Consider the following 25157-nt stretch of genomic DNA (forward strand, 5'->3'; position numbering starts at 1 on the left):
TACCGCGCCCCTGGTAACCGCCTGCCGCGAGCGAGCCGCCGGGGGCCGGGGGCCACACCAGCTTCCCCGTCCCGGGCCGGCGCGGGCGCTGAGGCCTTGGCGGGGCGGCGATGGACGCCTCGCATGAAGCGGCGGGGCTGGCGGCCTCCAGCCACCAAACCCCGATAAACCCCAACAGCGGGGTGCGGGTCGCCCGGTACAGAAGGGAAGACCTCATAGAGGCCCTGGCGGCGGCGGCGGCGGCCTTGGAGGAGGCGGAGCAGGAGAAGACGGTGCCGTCGGCGCGGGCGTCGGTACTGCGGGCTGGGTGCAGGGCGGGACGTGGGCTGGGTGCGGGCTGGGTGCGGGGCGGGACACGGGCTGGGGGCGAGGAAGGTGCGGGGCGGGACGCGGGCTCGGTGTGGGGCTGGACGCTGGCTGGCTGCGAGGAAGGTGCGGAGCGAGACGCTGGCTGGGTGCGGGCTCGGGCTGGTGTGGGTCCCCTTCCAGCTTAGGGACAGGCTGGGAAATGCGCTCCCCTGTCTAGATCTTCCTGGAAGGTAATTCTCTGCCCAGTGATCCTGGCCCACAACCTTCTCTCAGCCCCCACGAAAAACACCCAAAACCGAGGCTTCCAAAAAGTCTTTTAATTTTCACCAAAGAGGTTGCAGTAAAAGTTTCTAGAAATTATTTCTAGAAAGAGCAAAGCACAGAACTTTCCTCCTTATGCTTTGGTGTTCCTTGGGAACGGATACAGTATTTCCTTTAAAAAAAAGAATTTGAAACCTGTGTTAGTCATTTAGTGCTGCTGTAATAGAAATACCACAAGTGGATGGCTTTAACAAAGAGTTTATTCTCTCACAGTCCAGTAGGGTAGAAGGTCCTTGTCCTCAGTCTCCCCATGGTCGGGGAACTTCTCAGGCGCAGGGACCTGGTGTCCAAAAGAGGCGCTCTGCTGGTGCTGCTTTCTTGGTGGTATGAGGTCCCCAACTCTCTGCTTGCTTCTCTTTTCTCTTGAGAGATAAAAGGTGGTGCAGGCCCCACCCCAGGGGAACTCCCTTTACATTAGATCAGGGATGTGACTTGGTAAGGGTGTTACAATCCCACTCTAATCTTTTTAACATAATATTATAATCACAAAATGGAGGAGCACCACAGAATACTGGGAGTCATGGCCTAACCAAGTTGATACATACGTTTTGGGGGGAACATAATTCAATCCGTGACACTGATCTCCTCCCATGAAATTGAGTTGATGACCCATGAAAACTTAAGTGAATCAGCTAAGCTCTCAAGTGTGTTTGGTGGATCTTAAACACACTACTTTAGAGGCAGGAGTTTAAATCATCAAGAATTTAGTGGATAGACCAGACACAGATATAGATAAGACCAGAGAAATAAATTACTGAGGTGCCAGTGTTTCCTAAATGGCCTTCTGGATGGAGCAAGACAGCCTTTTCACTGATCAGTTTTCACTGTCACATGTGTCATGGACACCTGTCCACCAGGTGGAGGGCAGAGTCTGCCATCTGCTCTCTTCACTTAAAAGATGAGAACCTTGCAGATATAAAACTCTCCACCAGATAAATCCTTTTAATACTATATGTCTAAAGCTTCTCACACAAAAAACATTTTGGTGTAGGGCTGTTAGAAATCACTGGATACTTGGAATTCTGATGTCTTTACACTACAGCTGTTAATAAGAAATCTGTAGCAGCACCTTTTATGTTCAGTATTTCACCAACAGACATAAACTGCTTGAGGCTGTCCAGAGTTGGGCAGATCGAGACCCAGCACAGGATCAGAACACTAGGACCATATTTGCTCATGATAAAGCTTCCAGTCAACACAAGTTGCAGTAGGCAAGCAAGGGAATAGAGGAAGAAGACTAAATGGAGGACAAAGCTTTGGAGTTCTGGATTAGAGTTTGGGCTCTATCTCTTGCTAGATGATGCTAGGACTTAACTTCCTTAAGTCTCAGTTGCCTTATCTGTAAAAAGGACTAGTGTAATAATTCTCTCTCTCTCCTGTCTCAGTGACTGAGAACCAAATGAGAGAATGTGTGTCATATCTAAAGACATGCTTATATAAATTGGCAATCATAATAGCAACTACCCATGGGACTGTCATTGCAGTGACTCACCCAAAGATGAAATTTTGTTTTGGCTTTCTGTGGTAGAGGAGCTAGTCATTTCTCTGGCTGCACTTATACTTCCAGAGTGTCCTGATAAACTGTAAATTTGTATTAGAAACTGTTATTACCTTTGGAGAGTGGAGAGATTAGCTTACATGGTTCTGAAAGGGCAGGATCCAAAAAAAAAAAAAAAAAGGAAGAAAAAAGAAGCTAACTTTTATAAGTTTGATACTGTTCCAGGATTGTCACACAGGAAAGGTCCAGAAGCACACCTGGGTGGCCTGCCTCACTGGGCCTGATAAGCCAGGTGATGCTGGGGGCAGGGGAAGACGGAAAAGGCAGGAGGAGTGCAGGAACCAGGCTTTGTCCCTTTACAGTTTGGCTTGGGTCTCTAACTTGATTTTTAAAGGTTAATATGTCTCAACTTTGTCATCTATAAAATGTATTAAACCCAGATAGCATACCCACCACACAAGATTGTTTATAGAACCAGCTGTCATAGTAGGCCTCTTTCAGCCATTTGGTTTTGCCAGAACCCCACCTTGCAGGACTCTTTTCCCCTTTGGGCACTGAATTCAGTGCTCCCTGAATCCAGCCTCATCAGAGTGAGGGGAAGGAGAGATGCGTCAGTTCCTGGGCCCTGTGATGTGATGTGACATAGCTTGGACATGTTGCCAGGAGGGATCGGTCCCTGGAGAAGGACATCATGCTTGGTAAAGTACAGGGTCAGTGGAAAAGAGGAAGACCCTCAATGAGGTGGATTGACACTGTGGCTGCAACAATGGGCTCAAGCATAACAACGATTGTAAGGATGGTGCAGGACCAGGCAGTGTTTCATTCTGTTGTGCATGGGGTCAGTATGAGTTAGAACTGATTCGATGGCACCCAACAACAACAATAACATAATGTGATGGATGAAGCCATGGCTAGAGCAGCATTGTGTATGTAAACATGGGATGGGGGTGGGGGGAGCTGGTGTCTGACCTCTAACTTCACAAGAGGGAGGGAGAATCAAGATCAGCAACCCAAGGCTGATTCCTGTGAGGCTGAGGTCAGATGTGCTTCCTCCTCCCCTTCCCCTTTTTACCAATTATGGCACCAGCGGCCCCTTCCATGGCACTCTCTACTTCCCTGCTAGGGTCAATACTTTGTTGCAGTGGCCATGCAGAACTCACAGACAATACTCATGATTATGGGGTTTATTAGGGAAGTGACAGGTTACAGTTCCGGCTCAGGAACACTCAGGGTACAGTTCTTCCATCACGTCGGCCTCTTCTCAGCCATGCCTGCAGGCATGACTCTCTGGCCCTCAGCCTCTTGGCATCTCAGCCCAGCCTCTGCCCTGCTCAGGCAAGTGTTACAAAGCTCTTTTAGCTTCCCAATAAGTGCCCAAAGGCACCCCACTCCACCAATAAGCCTCGTGTCCAAAAGCACTCAGCTTCAGTGCAGCCGTCTTGCTCCAGTCTCCTGATTTCTGCTGTCTCTTCCTGTCTTCCTTGTTATAGCCTCCTGGATCTAGGAGGTTCTCAGCACAGGTCCCAGGTCCAAAGGACATGCTGCACTCCTGGCTCTTCTTTTTCCTGGTGTTGAGATCTACTCGTCTCTCGGATGGCTCATTTTAAGCCTAGCAGGTTGACAAAACCAACCAATTCCCTCCTTAGGGTTCCATACACATTATTTACATGGTCCCACCCCCACAAGGTGCCATGCACCTTATTTACATTATTAGCAAGCTATCTAATCCCCTTGGTGGGCCACAAGGATCTCATTTGCATAGTCCCACCCAGTGAAGAGATTAAGGATTGGAAAAAAGTCAACAGGATGAGGTAAGAGAGGAGAGTGGGAGGAGCCAAGGTTGGAGAAGTGATCATGCAGGGCCTTGTAGACCAAGGAAAGGGGCTTGGATTTTATTCTGGGTGCAGCAGGAGGTCGTTGAAGCTTTTAGGAGATAGGCCATGTTCCTGTTTACAGTTTTAGCGATCTCTGGTGGCTTTGTGGAGAATGGTTCGAGGGTTTGATGAAGTGGAAAGAAGACAGTTGGTTTGGAGACTGCTGGAGTAATTCAGGTGCGAAAAGACACGAAGACATGGCGAGAAGTGGACAGATTTCTCTAGGATGGACAGGACTTACTATTGCTTTGGGTGTGAGGGTCCGGGAAGAAGGAGGAATCCAGAATGCCTCTTCCCAGGTTTCTAGTTTGAGCAGCTGCGTGGAAGGTGATGCCATTTACTGAATGGGGAGGCGGGAGCTATAGGGTGGCTGTGAGTGAGAACTGACTCTACTACACCTAACAACACAACAATGGTATGGAAGGTGATGCCGTTTACTGAATGGAGAGGCTGGGGCTACAAGGTGGCTGTGAGTCAGAACTGACTTGACTATATCTAAATACAACAACAATATGGAAGGTGATGCCATTTACTGAATGGGGAGGTGGGAGCTATAGGGTAGCTGTGAGTCAGAACTGACTCAAGTACACCTAACAACACAACAACAGTGTGGAAGGTGATGCCGTTTACTGAATGGAGAGGCGGGAGCTACAAGGTGGCTGTAAGTGAGAACTGACTCGAGTACACCTAACAACACAACAATGGTATGGAAGGTGATGCCGTTTACTGAATGGGGAGGCTGGGGCTACAGGTGGCTGTGAGTCAGAACTGACTGGACTATACCTAACAATACAACAATATGGAAGGTCATGCCATTTACTGAGGTGGGAGCTATAGGGTGACTGTGAGTCAGAACTGACTCGACTACACCTAACAACACAAGAACAATATGGAAGGTGATGCCGTTTACTGAATGGAGAGGCTGGGGCTACAAAGTGGCTGTGAGTAAGAACTGACTCAACTACACCTAACAACACAACAACAGTATAGAAGGTGATGCCGTTTACTGAATGGGGAGGCGGGAGCTACAAGGTGGCTGTGAGTGAGAACTGACTCTACTATATACCTAACAACACCACAACGGTATGGAAGGTGATGCCGTTTACTGAATGGGGAGGCTGGGGCTACAGGTGGCTGTGAGTCAGAACTGACTCGACTATACCTAACAACACAAGAACAATATGGAAGGTGATGCTGTTTACTGAATGGGGAGGCGGGAGCTATAGGGTGGCTGTGAGTCAGAACTGACTCTACTACACCTAACAACACAGCAACGGTATGGAACGTGATGCCGTTTACTGAATGGAGAGGCTGGGGCTACAAAGTGGCTGTGAGTGAGAACTGACTCGAGTACACCTAACAATACAACAACAGTATGGAAGGTGATGCCGTTTACTGAATGGGGAGGCGGGAGCTACAAGGTGGCTGTGAGTGAGAACTAACTCTACTACACCTAACAACACAACAACGGTATGGAAGGTGATGCCGTTTACTGAATGGGGAGGCTGGGGCTATAGGGTAGCTGTCAGTTAGCACTGACTCGAGTACACCTAACAACACAACAACGGTATGGAAGGTGATGCCGTTTACTGAATGGGGAGGCAGGAGCTATACAGTGTCTGTGAGTCAGAACTGACTGGACTACACCTAACAACACAACAACAGTATGGAAGGTGATGCCGTTTACTGAATGGGGAGGCAGGAGCTATAGGGTGGCTGTGAGTCAGAACTGACTCTACTACACCGAACAACACAAGAACAATATGGAAGGTGATGCTGTTTACTGAATGGGGAGGCTGGGGCTATAGGGTAGCTGTCAGTTAGAACTGACTCGAGTACACCTAACAACACAATAATATGGAAGGCGATGCTGTTTACTGAATGGGGAGGCTGGGGCTATAGGGTGGCTTTGAGTCAGAACTGACTCTACTACACCTAACAATACAACAATATGGAAGGTGATGGTGTTTATTGAATGGGGAGGCAGGAGCTATAGGGTGGCTGTGAATCAGAACTGACTCTACTACACCTAACAACACAACAATATGGAAGGTGATGCTGTTTACTGAATGGGGAGGCTGGGGCTCTAGGGTGGCTATGGGTCTGAATCAACTTGGTGGCAACAGGTTTGGGTTTTTTGTTTTTTTTGTTTTTTTTGGCTTTTAGGGGAGGAATAGGTTTGGGGAGGGAGGAATCAAGGTTTCATTTTTGGATACGGTAGGTTTAAAATGACTGTAAAGCTGCCAAGTGGAAACATCTAGGAGGGAGTTGGGACTTTGAAACAGGAGTCTTTGGGGAGCTGGGCTGGAGGTTTATACCTGGGAGTTTTAAGCATTTTAAAAACAATATATATTGCATATTGAGGAGCCCTGGTGGTACAGTAGTTAAGTGCTGAGGTGCTAACTAAAAGGTTGGTGGTTCAAACCCACCAGCCACTAGCAGGAGGAAGATGCAGCAGTCTGCTTCTGTAAAGATTACAGCCTTAAAAACCCTTTTGGCCAAGTTCTAGTCTCTCAAGGTTGCTGTGAGTCAGAATCGACTCGTCGGCAGTGGATGGCACGGATTGCATATTGTTCAACTTGCTTTTTTTTTTTTTTTTTACTTAATAATAAATATCTTGGGGGGTTCACCCATGTTCGTAGGTCTGGCTTTGCCTTTATTCCTTACAATTCCTTTTCAAGGCAAAAAAGTTTTTTACATTAAAAAAACCCAGAACTCCAGATGAAACTAGACAATGGGACAAATAATTCTTTATGTGTGTGCATGCTGGCTACTAACAAAACAACAGGTGCCGCAAAGATTCAGCACCTAAGTGGATCAAGCCAATCTAGGGAGGATTATCCTCTAATCTCGGGAATGTTTACAACATTCCTTAAAAAGCCGAGCAATTAAAGCAAAGGGTGCTGTTTTAGGCTTTTGAAAAAGTAATGTCCTTGGCCTAGGTTACTGGGTATAGTACATGTTTTCTTCTGTACGGAGACAGTTAAAGGTGGAATCAGAATTGGAAGTCACTTGTCAGCCATTCATCCGTCTTAGGTAAAACACCACGAGGTCAGTTATCTGAAAAGTTCATGCTTGTGTTTACAGTCTTAAGCTGAAAAAGGGTTAGACGTGACGCAAAAGTCCGTGCACAGGTATAATTTATCCTACTTTCCACATCTCTTCAGATGCTACTCACCCTTCTATAACTTTTTTTTTTTGGCTTTAACCAACAAAAATTTACTTTCTCACAGTTTAGGAGGCTAGAAGTCCAAAATCAGGTCCCCAGCTCTAGGGAAAGGCTGTGTCTGCTCTGGGGGAGTCTGTCTCATCTTCTCCAGTCCCAGTGTTCCCCCATTTTGCAAACAATTTCTCCAGGCCCTTCTCCTCGGAATCTGAATGTGTTGGACTCTTTTTGTAATGTGATTGCCGTAAGGCCTTGTTTAAGGGATGTTCTCCAAGAACAAATGCAGAACCATGGACGCGTTTGCCTCAAAGCAGTTCTTTGGAATATCTCCTGTGTTTTAATTAGTTTTTGAAGAATAGGCTTTTCCTTAGAACTCAGCAGAATATAGCACTTCAGAGCAGCCCATATTTCTTTGAATGATTCAGACCTTTGTGGAGGATAACAGTTCTCTGCTCTTGGTGGAAACTTACGTTGTTTTGAAATGTACATTCATTCAGCAAACATTTATTGAGCACCTGCCATCAGCCAGGCACTTTTCTAGGCACCAGGGACACAGCAGTGAAGCTTACTTCTCAGGTGGGGCAGGCGTACAATACACAAATAGATCGGCAACAGCACGCGGAATGCTCGTTAGTGGTGAGTGCTTAAGAGAAAAATAGAGAAGCAGGGCTGATGAGCTGGGGGAGGCCGCTGTAATTTCAAATGGAATAGTCAGACTGACCTCATGGAGGAGGTGACATTTGAGCAAAGACCTGAAGGAGTGAGCAAGTGGGCCATGCCGGTATCTGGAGGAAGAGCACCCTAGGGCAGGAACAGCAAGGGCGAAGGCCCTGAGGTGGAAGTGGACTGATGTCTTCAAGGAGAACAGCCAGTGTAGGTGACACAGAGTGATAGGGAGTGCAGTCAGGGAGGGTACAGATCATGTGGGGACTTACTGAGATGGGAGGGCCTCTCTCTCTGAGGAGGGGTGCCCGGGGCCCTGGACCCACATCCTGAGGAGGGGGTGCCAGGGGCTGATAGTGGGGCCTCCGAGAGGGGCACAGTACAGCCGGAAAACTGCAGAATGGCTTCAGCTGTTGCTACTGAAACGCACTGCTGCTGCCCAGGTGAAGGGTTGTTGCTGGGGCAGCCCCGGCAGGCAGGAAGCTACCAGGGAACTCACCTGGAAGGAATAAGCACCTTCCTCCTCCTGCAGCCTTGCTGGCTCCCCAGCGCCCCCTACCGGCAGCCTATCAGAGCTGCTGGCAAAGCAGAACCGGTTTGTAGGGTCCCAGCCCCAGCATCACAGGGCAGGTATAGAAGGTGGGTTTGGAGCTGAGAGATGATAGTTTAATACCTGGCATACCTGTTCTACTCATCATAAAGCTGATGTTCACAAGATTAGTGCTGTGTTACATTGCTAAGTAGTGCAGACCTCGAATGAGCGTTCTGACACCAAGTCTGCAATTTTTCTCCCCAACCAGGAGAACGCTCCAAACTGAAAAGCTGTTTAACTCCGTCCAGCCCTTTCATCTTTGAAAACAGGTGACCTGTGGTAGACAGGACAGGGAAATCACCTCCTGTTTTACCCAATTTCTCTTTACAGACTTGCTTCCCAAAGCTGCTCCGTACTTTTTATTTCCTTCTGTCTTGCACTTGGGGTCCCTGGGTGGTGCCCATGGTTACACACTCAGCTGCTAACTGAAGGGTTGGAGGTTCGAGTCCACCCTGAGTTGCCTCAGAAGAAATGCCTGGCGTCTACTTCTGGAAAACCAGCCACTGAAAACCCGACAGAGCACAGTTCTGCTCTGATCTGTGAAATTGCCATGAGTCAGAGTCAGCTCATTGGCAGCTGGTTTGGTTTAGTCTGGTTTGGTCTGGCTTTGGCCTGACCTTGGTCTGGTTTGGTCTGGCTTTGGTTTGATTTGGTCTGGTTTTGGTTTGATTTGGTCTGGTTTTGGCCTGGCTTGGTTTGGTTTGGTCTGGCTTTGGCCTGGCTTTGGTCCGGTTTTGTTTTGGTTTGGTCTGGTTTTGGCCTGGCTTGGTTTGGTTTGGTCTGGCTTTGGCCCGGCTTTGGTCCAGTTTTGCCTTGGTTTGTTCTGGCTTTCGTGTGGCTCTGGTCTGGCTTTGGTTTGGTTTTGGTCTGGTTTGGTCTGGTTTTGGTCTGGCTTTAGTCTGGTTTTGGTCTGGTTTGGTCTGGCTTTGGTTTGGTTTGGTCTGGCTTTGGTTCCTGCAGCTGCGTGTCCTTGCTTTCCAAGCCCACCTACTTTGGTCATCTGCGACTCTGCAAATGTCGTTCTCTGTTGGAGGACTTTTTGCCTCTTCTCCCTTAACTCTCTGTGATTGTCCAGATTCTTCCATTCTTTATGACTCAGCTCAGACATCAATGTCTCTATGAAGCCTTTCCTTATCTTCTAAACTCAAGTAAAACAAAAAATTTAGTCCTTTTGAATACCTTTCGCTTCATCTCTGTGTCTCTCACTTTATACCTCATACCCGTCCTCCTGCCTCTGCCTGTTCGAATGTTGGCCTTTGTTATTTGTTCCCTTTTCATTGCTTCCCCATTCTGGCAAACTGTGTCCTCATCCAGCCTGATGTAGCCTGGCTCACCTCCTCTGTGAACTCTCTTCCTTCTTTTCTCCTGGTCACAAGTAGGCATTGCTTCCGTGACCTTGCAGAGGGTCCTGGCACTTCTGATACTATGAGACGCAAGATCACAATCTGTCTCCCTGCTCAGGTGGGAGCAGGTGGGGTTCTATCTCACTCAATGTCTGCTGTCATTATTTATGTAAACGGTCTGTGGTTAGGACCCACCCAGAGGCACCTCAGAAGACAGGCCTGGCTATCTGCTTTCAAAAAGGCACAGCCTTGAAAACCCTGTATCTGCTCTGCACATATGGGGTCGTCATGAGTCGGGATTGACTCGACAGCAACTACCAACAGCCACCTCTCCTAAACTAGCTAGAAACTTTTCTGATTGTACCTTTCAGCAGCTAGCTTCATTCCGGATGTCCCCAGATAGTTAACGAATGAGTGTATTACCAGAGTACTAATCTCAGAGCTACAAGGTAATGAATGGTGAGACACATACAGAAGCAGCAGAAGAAATAAAAAAATTCTCTTAATTGAGTTGTATGGCATATACAAAGCAGTTTTCTGATTCATGGATTTGTTGTCAACCAGTTTCTGCATATAAATTCTGTTGAAGAAAACGTTTTCCTCCATTTGTGTTCTCTGAGTTACCCCATGTGGCTCAACCCTGGCCCCTTACACCATTTTTAGCTCATTAGAACACCATATCTGTAACTATTATCTACAGTTGAAACTCTGAAATTTCTTTGCTGAGAAAAGCTACACAGATTTATTTTCTAGCGTCTTAAATCAGATTGAATCTGTAATTTTCTGTAGCAAATACACTTTTTTCATTTTGAGTCTATTCCAGGCAGTAGGCTAAATTTAAAACCGTGGTTGGCAGACTTTTATGCTCAGTATCATCGATAATTTCAGCTGTTTCTCAACTGAGAGAATGTAAAATATGATACATTTATGGAGTAAAGGGGTTTTACCTTTTAGTTGCTTTGCTAAAAGAACTGGGAAATGTATATAAAAGGAATAAGGACCCTCCTGGGAATGCCTTGTATGTAGAATGATTACAAACAGATACACACCCCTTGTCCTGTTATCACTCACAGAGTCACCGTCACCCACAAGGGCGACCTCTCTTGTCCTCCAGATTCCTTCATTCTCCCTCCTGAGGCCTGCCCCCACTGAGAGGAGGGCTTTTCCCTGGCTCTTTGATGAGCCACTGGGAACTTGGTTCTCCTAGGAAGCCCCCACCTCCACACCTCATACCCTTGCCCCATCCACTGGCACACCCGTGGAGCCCCCACTGCAGAGCTTACCCCTGGGGGGAGTTGGCCTGTGGTTGCCTTTTTTGCTCCTCTTCATCTCAGTTTAAACTTAGAACTCAGAGCGAGGCTTCTTATAAACCAGTTAACCAGTTGCCGTCAAGTTGACTCTGACTCTTGGCAACCCCGTCTGTGTCAGAGTAAAATTGTGCTCCGTAGAGTTTTCAGTGGCCAGTTTATTCTGGAAGTATTAGTAGGTCTTTCTTCCAAGGCATCTCTGGTAGACTCCAGCCTTCAGGGTAGCAGCCAGTCACGTGAACTGTTTGCATCACCCAGGGACTCTGAGTTTCCTCACAGAAATGCTTTATAAAAGGTGGTTTGGGTCTGTCCTATTTTAGTATAAATATAATGGGTTAAATACCTTTATCGGTTGATCTGAGAATCTAGCCATCCTTTATAAAACGGATAAAATGGCATTTTCTGGCAGCCTGGTCTCTCTGTCTTGTTCTTAAAATGTCAGGAGAAAATACACAAGTAACTTTTAACCCATTAGGTGGACTCTTTAAGAAGCAGCATCTGGATCAGTGTCAGCTTAATTTGTCTCTCAGTTCCAAATACCATAACAAGCTTTTTCCTCCCCCAGGCTGATTTTAACACCAGCTTTTCTGGGATGGATGAACGTACACCTATGAGCCTTGAGGACATGGTGAACTTTTCTGATATATACCATTCTAATGCAGAGTATTTCAGGAAACTAGAAGAGCTGAAGGCTGCCCATGTGGAAACTATGGCAAAGTTAGAGAAAATGTACCAGAATAAATTAAATTTAAAGGGCGTTCAGCCAGTGATCATCAGGGAGAATGCTCCTAGTGTCTCTTCCAGGTAAGTTTGTACACAGTGTTATTTGTGGACTGTAAAATAAGACATATACTTAAAAGTACAGAACAAAAGTATTTCGGGATATTTTCCCTCAGATATCCCTTAGCACTCTTAATGATAAATGGAAGTAGGGTTTTACTTAGAATGTTTGATGCTTATCAGCCTACAAGGTGACTTCTTGTTTTGAGGGTCATTTGGTGGCCATTTAGTCTTTTCTCTCTGACGCTTCACTTGTACAACTATAGAAACGTATCAAAATGTTTAGTCTGGGCCATTTTAAATGATGAATATTAAAGTTTAATATAAAAGCCCTTTTTATTATATGGATTAACATGAGCTCATTAAAGTTATAGTACAAAGAGTTCAAGACTATGAGACGTAAATATGATTTATATTTTCAAACGAGTCTGTAATTTAAGACCCGTTTCTGCTGTGAATTTACTTGCTTTGAAACTTGAGGCAAGTCCTATAACTCATTCAGTTGGTCCGTGCCGATAGCACATTTCCTGTGCAAACTGAGATTCGAAGACAGGATACCCTCAAGGAGCTCAAAGACAAGCTGAGAACCAAAAATTGCTATATGTCATGATGTGACAGTGTTATGGAGACAGAGGAGGGAGCAGTTGATCGTGCCAAGATGTCGGTGGAGGAAGGCTGTTCGGGAGTTTTCCACAAAGGTGTTCAGTCTTAGGGGAGGATGTTGGTGGAGGAAGGCCGTTTAGGAATTTTCCACAAAGGTGTTCAGTCTTGGAGGAGGACAGCAGATGAGGAAGGCAACAATGGCCTTCTCAGCAGCAGAACCGTCCATGTGTGCAGAGACATGGCAGCATGAGAGACTTGGTGCGTGTGGGGCACTTTGCTTAACTACACGACGTCCGTAATGGTGCTGGAGGGTAGGAGGGTGGCGGTGGGCTGGAAAGGTAGGCAGAGGCCAGTCTTGAAAGGCTTTATGAACTAGACTCTACTTTGTAGCAATAAAGAATCACTGAAAAATTTCAGATGGGGAAGTCACGTGATCAGATGTTTGTTTTAGGAAGGTGACTCTAGGAAATGTGTGGAGACCTCAGTAGAGGTCAGAAGCAAGGAGCCTGTGCTATCTCTGGTTCCTCCCCTGTAAAATGAGGGAGTCGAACTAGATAATCTATAGGCTGTCTCCTAGCTTCCATTCTAAAGAAAAGCAATAATGTCTGCAAGCCCCATCCAGCTCCTGTCTTCTGATTATACTCTGAACTTAGAAACTATCTTAATTTTTGTATTTGGTCATATTCAATTGAAAGTATAACATTCTTCTTCTTCCTTAGGCCTGTGTCTTTAGTGCCGTCGCTTTCAGAGCCTGATTTAGGACAGTCTTCTTCCTTGTATGCATCTTCCTCTGAGGATGAGTTGTCCAGCCTAGAAAAAGGTCACCCTGGGAAAAGCAGGATGGTGACCTACGCCACGGAGCTCATCAACAACATGTGGAAAAACTTTTCTGTTGAAGATTATATTCAGTCTGATGATACTGACATCCCATCAGTTGAAAAAATAAGGAAGAAACCAAAAGAATGGATACCAAAGATTACAGTACCTGAGCCTTTTCAGATGATGATTAGAGAGCAGAAGAAGAAAGACGAGAACATGAAATCTAAGTCAGATATTGAAACGGTACGCCAACTGTTGAAAAAGCAAGAAGAAGATGCAGAGTGTCGGAAGAAATTCCGAGCCAACCCTGTTCCTGCCTATGTCTTTCTTCCCCTTTATCACGATATAGTCAAGCAAAGTGAAGAACGGAGGAGAGCTGCGAAAGAGAGGAGCAAGGAAGCTCTTTTGGCCTCACAAAAGCCATTTAAGTTCATTGCAAGGGAGGAACAGAAGCAAGCAGCCCGGGAAAAGCTAAGAGACTTTTTTAAGCCTAAAAAGAAAACCAATCGGTTTAAAGCCAGGTCTGTACCTCGATCTACTTACGGTCCTGCCAGTGACAGAGCAAAAGAAGAAGCGTTCCTCAGGAGCATTCGGACGCAGCTGAGGGCCCGGGAGCTTCCACAGACCTCGTCCCTGCAGCCGTCCGGGCCAGCTCACAGAAGCCTGGCTACAGGGAAACCCAAGTGTCCTGAAAAGGTCAAGTGTAAGCACAAGGTCAGATGCCACACTCCTGGTGTTGAAAACCTTCCTGAGAAAGGTCAGAAACACCTCGTAGAAGACAAGTGTTCAAAACTCTTAACAGCCTGTGAACCATTGGATCTTCATGCATCCTCATCCTCTAGAAGAGAGAAAGTTTTGGCAGATATTAAAGCAGACGAAGAAAATTTAAAAGAAACGCGTTGGCCTTATCTGTCTCCAAGGCACAAGTCACCAGTAAGAAGTGCAAGTTCAAAGCCTTTGCCTTGTAACTGCAACCCTCCAAGGCCCACCGTGTCTTCCAGAGAAAGAGAACAAGCCATCAGGTAAAATAATTAGGAGTCAGTGCTAATGGGTCATGGTTGCGAAATAGTGTATATAGTTCTATTGATTTTATGTGGTGAGTCTGAAATTATTAACCAGTGATTACCTGGGAAGATATCATGCTATATAATTTAAAACGTTTTGCCAGGGGGTGTTCTTCCAGGCAATGAATGTATTCTCCATGTTTTGAATCTTTGGGGGTAGAGAAGGTTATAGTCAGCCTGTTGCGGTCCAGTTTCACAAACCAGGTCATTCTCAAAAGGTTTCCATTCTTTCCGCCTTGAATTATGCCTGTTGAATCTTTGCTAAACAACATTCTCACTGGCTTAAAGTGAATTAAGCCTTAGTTTGTTGCCCTCAGGCGATCACTTGAGGAAAAGAAAGTGTTGGAAGAAGAAAGAAATCGGATCCTAAATAAGCAGAAGCAAAGATTGAAAGAATTGCAGAAACTGCTGACAACCCGGGCTAAGGCTTATGACTCACATGAAAGTTTAGCTCAAATGTCTAAATCCAGAGTAAAATCTCTCAGGTATCATGAACCCTGAACCTCCGGATCATTGGTTTTCAAACTTTTTCTTTTTTTAGTCAGTGGGTAGCAACGTAAACAGATTAAGAATGGTATTAGTATTTTATTGATTCAAATTACAGGATTGAGGGAAACCTCGATTTAGAGATAAAGCTTTTTTTTTTTTTTTAACAGCTTGCCATGTTATCTCAGAATGCTCTTCAAGCAGATACATCAGAGAGCTTTGCTCCACAGTGTGTGTGAAGTCTGGTGGCACAAATTAACACACTGGTGTCCCCAGTGTGTTCATGTCAGTGTGGCTGTTTTGCATTTTGTTACAGTTTTAATATAAAGAAACAGAAATATTTCACACAACCTCTAAAACCCCGTCACAGAACACCAGAATGCTGCAGGGCAAAGTCTGAAAACCAGCACTCCAGAGGGACATTTTTATGTACAACATAAAAATGTTCATGTTTCAGTAGAAAAAAGCCCTTAAATCTGAGTTAAATATATTACCTTTTAATAGTCTGATTTATGTGTGTGTGCATATATATTATATAAATAACAAATATGTATACATATATACATGTTTGTTTTTAATCAGAGTCCTGATTCCTTTGTAATGAAGCATTAATCAATTTATAAAGGGAGCTTAATTTGATGAGACTGAGTAAAAAATTTAGACATAAAGGAGGTAAACTGGTTTTTCATAATAGAGACTTGTGCATAATTGAGCAGAATGATAACTTTACGGTGTAATTGTGTTCTCCAGTCCATGAAATCTTATCTTGCTAGAGTTAGTATCTCTTACACAGAGAAAATAGCGTAGTTTAATTCATTATAGGATCATGTCTGAAGAATAAACACACTTAGGCTGGTGAGTGTATTTTGGTTCCTGTTTCTCTGCATGTCATATCACCATGCTCTTTGCTTCTCCTCAGACCTATGTCCATTTAGTTAACTTTGCCGCCAACTTATAGGAGATCCTATTTGGGGCGTGGGGGGTATGAGAGCAGGTCTTGTTGTCAGAAGAGATTGCTTAGAATATATCTAATTTGACCCAAATTTTCTTAGTTTTATACACTGACAGCTGATGAGTGAGATAAGGAAGCATTCATCCATCCCTTCATGCCTTGAAGATTTCAGAAACCACAAAGAACCCAGGCTGGTCCCAGAGTAAACCGTGTGTTCCCAAAACCTAGCATTTTTATTCTCCGTTTCATGAAAATTTACCAACCTGGAAAAGGAATTGTGGCCAGCTGTGAACTATGCTCATAAATTCATTTCTGATTTGTTATCCAGGCTAAGTGTTGTATGTGTACATTCTTATTTCTTAGATGACCTTTTAAAATTTCATCCCTTTTATTTAATTTTAGAAGGAGTGAAAAGGAAAGGATGAGAGAATACCGACAAGAACTAGAAGAAAGAGAAGAAAAATTAAAAAAGAGGCCTCTGCTATTTGAAAGAGTTGCTCAGGTTGTGTTTGTAGGAATTTAAGAGCTATTGTCAGCTTTTTTTCTTAACATCTTCAGCTCCTAATTTTACAGTCCGTTCTTCTGGTGTTACATAATTTACTTGGACATGTCATTGTTTCATTGTTTCTGTGACAACTTCATCAGATCAGCCAAGTAAGTAATTTTGCCTAAACTCTGAGCACGGAACCCTGTTGATGGGGTGTGTAAGTGTGATGAAGAGCACGCTGCTGTTCTAATTGTTCTCAAAATAACCGTCTCTCAACCGGTTTTTAACGGCTGGGCTTTTCTTAGTACCAACTTGGCCAGGTGTTAAGGTGAGGCTTCCTGATGCCATTTGGAGGTCTTCGAAGAATTAAAAAATGAGACAAAGTGGCAAATTGAATCAGATTTATTTCTGCCAGTGTTTTTTTTAAGTGAATCTGTAGTTTTCTTTCTTCTCTGCATTTACGAGAAGGACTTTCTTCTTTGGGAAAAGCAAACTGGTCTTGCAGACCGTGGGCCCTGATTTTTTACACTTAGTTTCATAATCTTTCTCTTTAGGGAGGTTTGTCAGTTTCAGGTCGTCTTCTCCTTTGTCGGCGTGAGAGCGGGGTTCGTGTGGGTGACATGGTTAACAACAGACAGAGTCACTGGAGGTTACAGGTGCTGTGTTATGAATTTCAAGCTGTTGCAGCTGGACCTCTGCCGGCGCTTGTGAGGGACAGATGCATCTAGCCCACGACTGGCTGGGTCTGCAGTCCCCTGAGAATGCTGAGATGTAGCTCAATCTGCACATTACAGCTTCTCATAGTTATGCAGGCCCTTTACGTATTGATTTGGATTCAATTTTATGTACTAATGCATTTCATATTAGGGGTTGGATTTTTTTTTTAACATCTCAGTTTCAGCTTTTGGGGAAAAAAGTCATTATAAGCTATTTTATGTTGTACAGCATAAAGTGATTTACTTTTGGCCCAAAGCAGTTACCTCCAGCTCGGAACTCTGGGTGTTTACGTCCGCTTGTCTGATAGACCTGCCTACCAGGTGTCCCACAGGTACCTCACATTCCTCTTGCCCCTGATTTCCTGTTTTGGTTGGGGCACAGTGTCGAAGACCGGGAGCTTCTTTTCCTCTCCGTTCAGTTGGTCACCAAGTTTCCATCCTCAGTGATTTTTAGATCTACTCATCAGCATCCCTGATGTCTGCTGTCAGGTGAAACCTCCGTTATTTCCTATCCAAGTTATTACAGTAGTTTGTCTGGTCACCCGGCCTTGCTCTTTGCAAAGCTGCCCGTTATATCTTCGCCTTGCAGTTCCCATTCCCTTGCCCATTTTTAACCCTAGGTGGCTATTTATTAGGAATCCCTCATTGGTGAAAATAGTTAAGTGCTCGGCTACTAACCAAAAGGTTGGCAGTTTGAATGCACTCAGAGACACCCCAGAAGAAAACCTGGCGATCTGCTTCCAAAAAGATTACAGCTATTGAAACCCCTATGGAACACAGCTCTGTCTATTCTGACACGTGTGGGGTCACCATGAGTTGAAATTGACTCTGTGGCAACTGTTTTTGTTTTGTTTTTTGAGCTAGTTAATAACCCCTGACAACAGTGGCAATCATCCATTCTCACTGATCCCATTCGTTCTCATTTTCAATGAATGGTATCGAGGGGTCTTGTCACTGACTTCTCCATGATACAGATGGAGTAACTGATGTTCAGGAAAGGTAAGCAACCACTAAGGTTTACAGTTAGAAAATGGTGGAACTGTGATTAGAATCCAAGTCGGTTGCTTCCAAAGCCCGTGCAATTTAACTCTGAGCCGCCCTGCTTCCACCGTAAGATAATTCCCAGGTCTCAGCGTGGTATGGAGATTCTCGTTAGCCTCTTAATCTCTCCCACCGCACTCTTTCTGATCCCCCAGCTACGCACACGCACGCCCTTACCCGCACCCTCTACTTTCAGGTCACACCAGAGTGCTAATTTTAAACTTAAAGTTCGCATTCATTCTGTTTTCTGAACCCTCGACACTGTTAGGGCCTCTTCCTGTCTCCACTTAACTCCTGCTCTTTCTTTTTTTTGCCTTGATTTTCTTTGATTGTATTATGGTGAAATACTTATAACGTAACACTGACCATTTTAACCATTGTCAGGTGTACAGTGCAGTAGCACTTGGTACAGTCACAGCGTTGTACAACCATCTCCACTGTCTAGCTCCCGAATTTTTTTTTTTTGAAGTGGCTGATGGATTCAAACTGCTGACCTTTTGGTTAGCAGCTGAGCTCCTTTTATTTATTTTTTTAATTGTACTTTAGATGAATGCTTGCAGAACAGACTAGTTTCTCATTAAACAGCTTAACTCCTGCTCTCCGCTCGCCTCTCAGTGTGAATCATGTCCTGTGTCGTCTCCTGCTGAGTGCTGTTCCTTCCTCCTGTCCTTCTGTCCCCGTGCACGCCTGTCTTGCTTCTCCCGTTGTAGGGCAGTTCTCTGTCTAACGGTTTCTCTTCCCTTCTAGCTAAGTAATTTTAAAGGTGGCTGTCAAACTTTTGTGCTCCTATCACCTAAGATGCACCTGGTACAGAGTAGATATTAGTAGACGTTGCTGAACCCAGACCGAGTGGCTGTGATCAAATTAGCCAGATAATGGCTTCACGTTTTCTTTGTGGGATTAGCCCAGGCTGAGAGCACCGCCCTCTCGTGTTAGTGATGAATCAGCACTGGGGGGAGAAGAGGGTGGGGGTCATGCTGTAGTAAATTCCTGCCGTTCCCAGGCACCAGAGAACATGTGGCAAAATAAATGGTGTGTGTGGAATTAAATTCATAAAGAAATTTTAAATGTTGAAATGTAGGTTAGTTTCATATCTGATATTTCTTTTCCTACTTTTTGGCCACACACATGGAATTTCCTTTGCCCAAAACACTCCGCTCTCCCCGTGTGCTCCCCAGCCACAGGGGCGGGTCACAACAGAAGCTCACTAATCAGTTATTAGGCAAAGGAAAAAACTGCTGTAAACTAAACTTCTGGTTAAAAAGATAAATACTTTTTCTCTACAAACTAGGACACTGATCGCAGACAGACTTTCCTATTGTTATTTCAGTTTCTAGAAGAAACAATAAAGCTTTTTTTTTTTTTAGAGTCTTTGTTACAGAATAAAATAACCATACAGTGATTTTAATTGTTCCTTTTATCTCCTAGTCCTTACAGTCGTTTTGGGTGGTGGAATGCAGGGGAAATGTCTGTTCCCGGCAGGAACAGTTGCGCATTGTTCACCGCCATGTAAAATATTAGTTCTGTACCCAGAGTGGCTCTGCAGTGAATCACCATTGCTTTGGTTTTGTTAACATAAACCACTACGTTTTCCTGGCAGCCTGTTTTGCCGTGACTGTTGCTGCTAATTACCAGCTGTTATTTAATAATAAATTCACTCGCATCTTTAGGCGTTAGCCATTTGTAATTTAATTTTTGTCTCACTGCTGTAGAGTTTTCCACTAACAGAATACGCCTGTGATCCATTACAGAACAAACCATGTTGTCTAGTTTCTTGGAAATAACAGGCTTTATTACCTGTTACAGTGGCTGCAACACTAGGCTTAAACATAGTAACGATTGTGAGGATGGCACAGGACCAGGCAGTATTTCGTTCTGTCATACAAATGGTTACGATGAGTCAGAGCCAAGTCGGCCTCTAACGACAATAGAGAACGTTACTCCAGTGGATGTTAAATTGAATTTTAAACGAAATTCAGATGAAGGCTTTCTAACATTGATTTTGATTGATGTCATTTTAATCTTCACTCCTTTATGTTTAGTTTGCTTTAATGCATTCAGAGTTAGCTTTGGGGTACCTTTATTCTGCTCTACAGCCTGTGGGGCACAGCCCTCACCTTCTCATTTCTCAGCCTTTCAGGCTCCTAAAGTTCCTCTGCCAGTGTTCACAGGCTCTGAATGCATTTTTACTTACTTGTCTAAAAATTGTTCTTCACAGGCAGTATGTTAACAGCAGTTTGAATGCCTATTTTTCAGTTTTAAGTATCAGGAAATTACTGGGTGATCGTTTTGTCCATTGTAATCAGCCTTGGCTGTTTTGGTTTCTCCCGAGCAACGCGAGACTCTGTGGTCCCTCCTTAAAATACCAGAGTCCCTGGGTGAGGCAGACACCTGACAAAGCTTTGCCGAAGCCCCTTCAGGCTACCTTCACACTCCAGGATGACCACCACTACCATAGAGAAAGCATGGTGGAATGGAAAAGGCCCAGGAGGGAGTTGAGAGACTTGGTTCTGCCACTGACCGGCCTTGTGACCTTGGGCAAACCACTTAACCTCGGGGGCCTTGGTTTCCTCATTTGTTAAATATGAGGGTTATACTGGATTCTAACACCCTTTCCAGAACAGGATGCCAGGCCATTCCTAGTCGCCTTGCTTTAGTTTGAAGTCCAGAGGACAATTCTTGGCCCTACACTAGTTCAGATCTACTCTTAGGAGCTGAAAGTGGACTCACGCTGAGCCACTAGTGTGGACCTCAGGCAGCTTGTGGCTCCGTGAAGCCTGTGGTCTCAGGAACTATGGTGCCTTCTCACTCCTTCCAAGTGTAGGAGGGTCATGGCTCCTCCCCACAGTCCCAAAGCCAGGAAGTGACATTCCAGAGGTTTGAACCCAGTGCTTCTTCCTGTATCCTTTGCTTCCTCTACAGAGTGAAGATAACGATACTGATGATTTTACCATCTTTGATAGATTGGAGATACAGCTTATACAGCTTATAGAGAGTAAAAAATACAGTAGGTGCATAAAAGAACTTGTGACAGCTGCTATCACGTGAACCTATTATTTTTCAGATGTCTTTATACAGTCCTAAAAATGTATAAAACATAGGTACAGTTTAAAGAATAATTACAGATCAAATGCCCGTGTGGCCAGCACCCAGGTTCACAAATAGCCCATTGCCAGCACTCCAGAGGAAACCCTGGTGGCGTAGTGGTTAAGTGCTATACCTGCTAACCAAAAGGTCAGCCAGTTCAGATCCACCACGCACTCCTTGGAAACTGTATGGGGCTGTTCTGCTCGGTCCTGTAGGGTTGCTATGAGTCGGAATCGACTCAACGGCAATGGGTTAATAGGTTAGCACCCCAGAAAGCCCCTGTGCCTGCCCTGGACATCAGCCCTCTACCTCTGCCCTAGAGGCTACCACTCCTCTAACTTTTGAGATAATCATCTTGTTTTTCTTGGCAGTTTTACTGCCTGTGTATATATCTCAAACAAGATAGTTTTGTTTTGCCTGTTTTTGAATTTTGTGTAAATGAACCACACTGTGTATACACTTTGTGCTTTGGTTCTTTTGTTCTGTATCACATTTGTGAGATCCATAGTTCATTCATTTTCATTGCTTTACTTTCCTCTGTTGTGTGACTACACCGCAGTTTGTTTATCTGTCCTGCGGTTGGTGGATGTTCGGGTTGTTTCCAGTGTGGGGCTGTTACAGGCAGTACTGTCGTGAACATTCGCGTTCTTGCCCCTGGGGTACATATTCAGGAGTTTCTCGGGGTACATACCAGAATTGCTGGTCATAGGGTATCCGTATTTTTAACAACTGTGATTATTGATCTTCATTTTCACTGGAGCTTTAAACCCATAAATCTTTTATGGAAATTTAAGAGTCTTTTGCTCTCCTCTAAAAAGGTTTGTCTTTCCTGTAGAAAAACGCAGGAATAGCAGCAGAAAAGCATTACTCTGACACCCTAAAAGCACTAGGAATATGTGATGAGTTTGTTTCAAAGAAAGCCCAAAGTGGAGAAACATTTGAGTACTTCAGCTATCCAGAGACGAGCAGTTCCACTGAAGAGCAAGAAAGGTAACATATCTAAGGTGTCTGAATGGTCTACCTTTGAAAAATGCTTACCTGCAAGAAACCATGCAGTTCTGTTCTGTTTTAGGAAGGTCTTTTACCTGATGGAATAGTGGGGGCTGTTGTAACACGGAGCGATATTTTAACATGTTTGACACATTCAAAATATTACACAGTGATGAAGTGTTTTGTTTTATAAAGCAAAACAACTTAGATTTCTGACTCACATAGAGAATGAAAATAACATGCTTTCAAAATGATATTTAAAGAGTCAATCATTCAAGTTTTGAAATAAAATAGTTCTCGGAGGAATATTTCATTTCCTAGCTGTCTCATTTATAGAGATTTTTGTTTTTTAAATAACAAATTGGAATTCATACACTTAGGAAGACTGACTGCATGATGACACACATTGCAGAGGGTTGTTTACCTTTAAACCAAATCACTTTTCCTTTGAAAGATTGATAAATTTCTTCCTCTAGCCTTAATGAAGAAAAAATAGAAGAAAGAGAGGATGGGGAAGAAAATTGTATTATTGATACCAACAGCCAGGATTCTTGCAAGGAAAAAGATGAAATCAGTGAAGAAAGTGGAGAAGAGAGTTCTGTTGAAGAATAAAACTTTATCAGCAAGGCCTGCCCCCCTAGGCCCTGGCTGTGGTTGCAGATCCGGTCGTCTACCAGCAGCTGCACTGTGGTGCTCAGGCTTCTGTGGAAACACTGGGATGTGTGCAGGGCTGTTGGGCGAAGTCGCCTGTAGCTGAAAAGGCTTACTCCACCTGACTGGTCATTTGGTCAGTTAGAGTAAGGCATGCCCATTCATTTTTTCTAATCATTACATGTGGTCTGTTTGCAACTTTGAGCTTTCTTGTGTTTTTAAAAAGTGTTTGAGAATCACAGCTGTCACAAACAGATTAGTTTTAAAAATATATGAAAGTGTTTCATTATTTTGGGTAAAATAAAACTGCTTAGTATTGAGAGCAGAGAGTAATGGTGTTTGGTGATTTGCTTGAAAAGATTTTTCCAGAAAACACGAATCAATAAATACTTTTTAAACTATACTGTTTGCCCACTTTTTTTTTCTCTGAAATGCATCTCACAGAGTGAATCCTCAAACTTATTTTCCTAGGTTTTTTAAAGTTTCTTATCTGAACCATTAAAAAATAATAAAATTGACTAAAAACAAGATACTTAGAAATTTACGTTTATTTCTGCACTAAGTGTGCACTCTTAAAATGTCCACGCCATCATCACTTTTTCTTTTTATCCCTAGTTTTAGTCCAAATTATCTTTGATATGTAACTAATTAGGAAAGTTTTTATACTAGTATCTTTTAACCCTGTGTATTATGACAGATGAAAATAATTATGGCATCTGTGAGTTATAATCTTAGAGAGAAATAGCCACCCTGTTTTAAAGATGGTGAAATTGTGCAAGTCTCTGATGTAACTCTGTTTAGCTCGCTAATCCTAGACCCAGTTGTGACAGCTCTTTATATATTTTTGCAAATATTTTTTGCCTCACTGCAGGATGTTTTATTGATTTTTATGGATCTACCATTTTCCCTCTTTAAGCAAATTAAAAAAAAATTCATACCAATCATAAAGATGTCATATGGTAAGACATTTTACTTTCTAAAAACAACCAGCATCCTTTAGAGAGAAAGAACTGATATGGGTGTGTATAATAGTTTTTCCCAACTGGCAGTTTACAGATACGCTCTAAATGAAGAAATAAGGTGATTTTTCTTATTCAAGGCAAATGTTTACTTGTAATTCCCTTCCTACAGATTGTGTTAAACCACTTGTCACTCTCATGAGATTGTAAACTTCTTGGGAGTTGGCACCATTTTAAAATTGATCTTTGTATTCCCTTAATATTTAGCACAGGATTGTGCGTATGGTGGGTACTGAACAAAGGTGTGAGTGAGTAGATGAATATGGTTTTTATTTGTACTTACAGTTACTTCAAACAGAGTACACATGATATTAAAAACATTTATTTTCCAAATTACTGAGAACTCAGTAGCTCGGCTATATGTTAGAACAAAAACAGGTGAAATACAACACACACGTTGTCATATTTGAAACGTGCCCTGATTCCAAGTGTTCACTGCACACTGTCCCTTCCCAGTCTCATGGGGCTGTGTGCGCTTTGGTCACACAAGATGGACTCAGGACCTAGCTTCAATTTTCTTATTTTTAAAGTTGGGGATAATACCTATCTTGAATGGCTGTAGGAAGGATTGGATAAGAAAATGGGTGGAAAAGGTCTTGGTAAACTGTGCTGTTTAATCGATAATGTCAGGGCAGAAATTTCCTGCAAAGCTTTTAACTTTAAACATACTTTTATTTAAATGAGAGAGAGAAGTGGTTTAAACACAGTATTTTGTTAGAAATAACTTTGGAACCATTTTTAAGACCAATCTTAAAAAAAGACATGGACAATTTCACATTCTGTAGAATCTTTTATTTTTTTTAGAAAGCAGTTAAATTGACATCTGAAAGATGACTTATAGTGTGTGGCGTTACACTGATGATTAAAAGTCTGTTATAAAGTTAAATCAAATGTTTGAAGTTTTTGTACGTGCACGCTACCTGAATTAGCTCTACATTTCTTTTTACTTGTGAGATTGTCCATTATACACGGTCAGCCTAACATTAACAAGAAGGTTATGCTCTTTTTTCCTCAAAGAAAATTTCTACTAGGTTATCTAGTGACTTCGTCCTTAGATATTTCTTCAGGAGAAATAGTCTAGGTATTGGAAGGTTAAGTGATGTATCTGTATATACACACACATATACATACACACACACATATATACATACACACATGCACACACATACATATATACACACGCACACATATACACATGCATACGTATATACATACATATATACACACGCACACATACATATACACATGCATACGTATATACATACATACACACATACACACATGTACATGCATACATATACACACATGCACACATACACACGTATATACATATATATATACACACATACATATATTTACATATTAGAACATATTACATACATATTAGAA

At 43.5% G+C, this 25157-nt stretch overlaps 1 protein-coding gene across 4 annotated transcripts; it reads left to right on the forward strand.

Moving 5' to 3' along the window:
• FAM161A (FAM161 centrosomal protein A) lies at positions 1-23143 on the forward strand. Of its 4 annotated transcripts, XM_049870435.1 has the most exons (7): positions 1-293; positions 11639-11877; positions 13176-14297; positions 14657-14824; positions 16180-16279; positions 21944-22098; positions 22575-23143. In XM_049870435.1, exons 1-7 carry the CDS (start codon positions 111-113, stop codon positions 22708-22710), a joined length of 2103 nt encoding a protein of 700 aa, XP_049726392.1. In that variant the 5' UTR covers positions 1-110; the 3' UTR covers positions 22711-23143. The 4 variants fall into 4 exon arrangements, with proteins under 4 accessions (XP_049726392.1, XP_049726389.1, XP_049726390.1 ...); XM_049870432.1 differs by lacking the exon at positions 14657-14824 and having other exon boundaries at positions 22575-23142; XM_049870433.1 differs by lacking the exon at positions 14657-14824 and having other exon boundaries at positions 16183-16279; positions 22575-23142.
• Positions 23144-25157: the final 2014 nt, after the last annotated feature.

Source organism: Elephas maximus, chromosome 26 (assembly GCF_024166365.1).
Source record: "Elephas maximus indicus isolate mEleMax1 chromosome 26, mEleMax1 primary haplotype, whole genome shotgun sequence".
NCBI lineage: Eukaryota > Metazoa > Chordata > Mammalia > Proboscidea > Elephantidae > Elephas > Elephas maximus.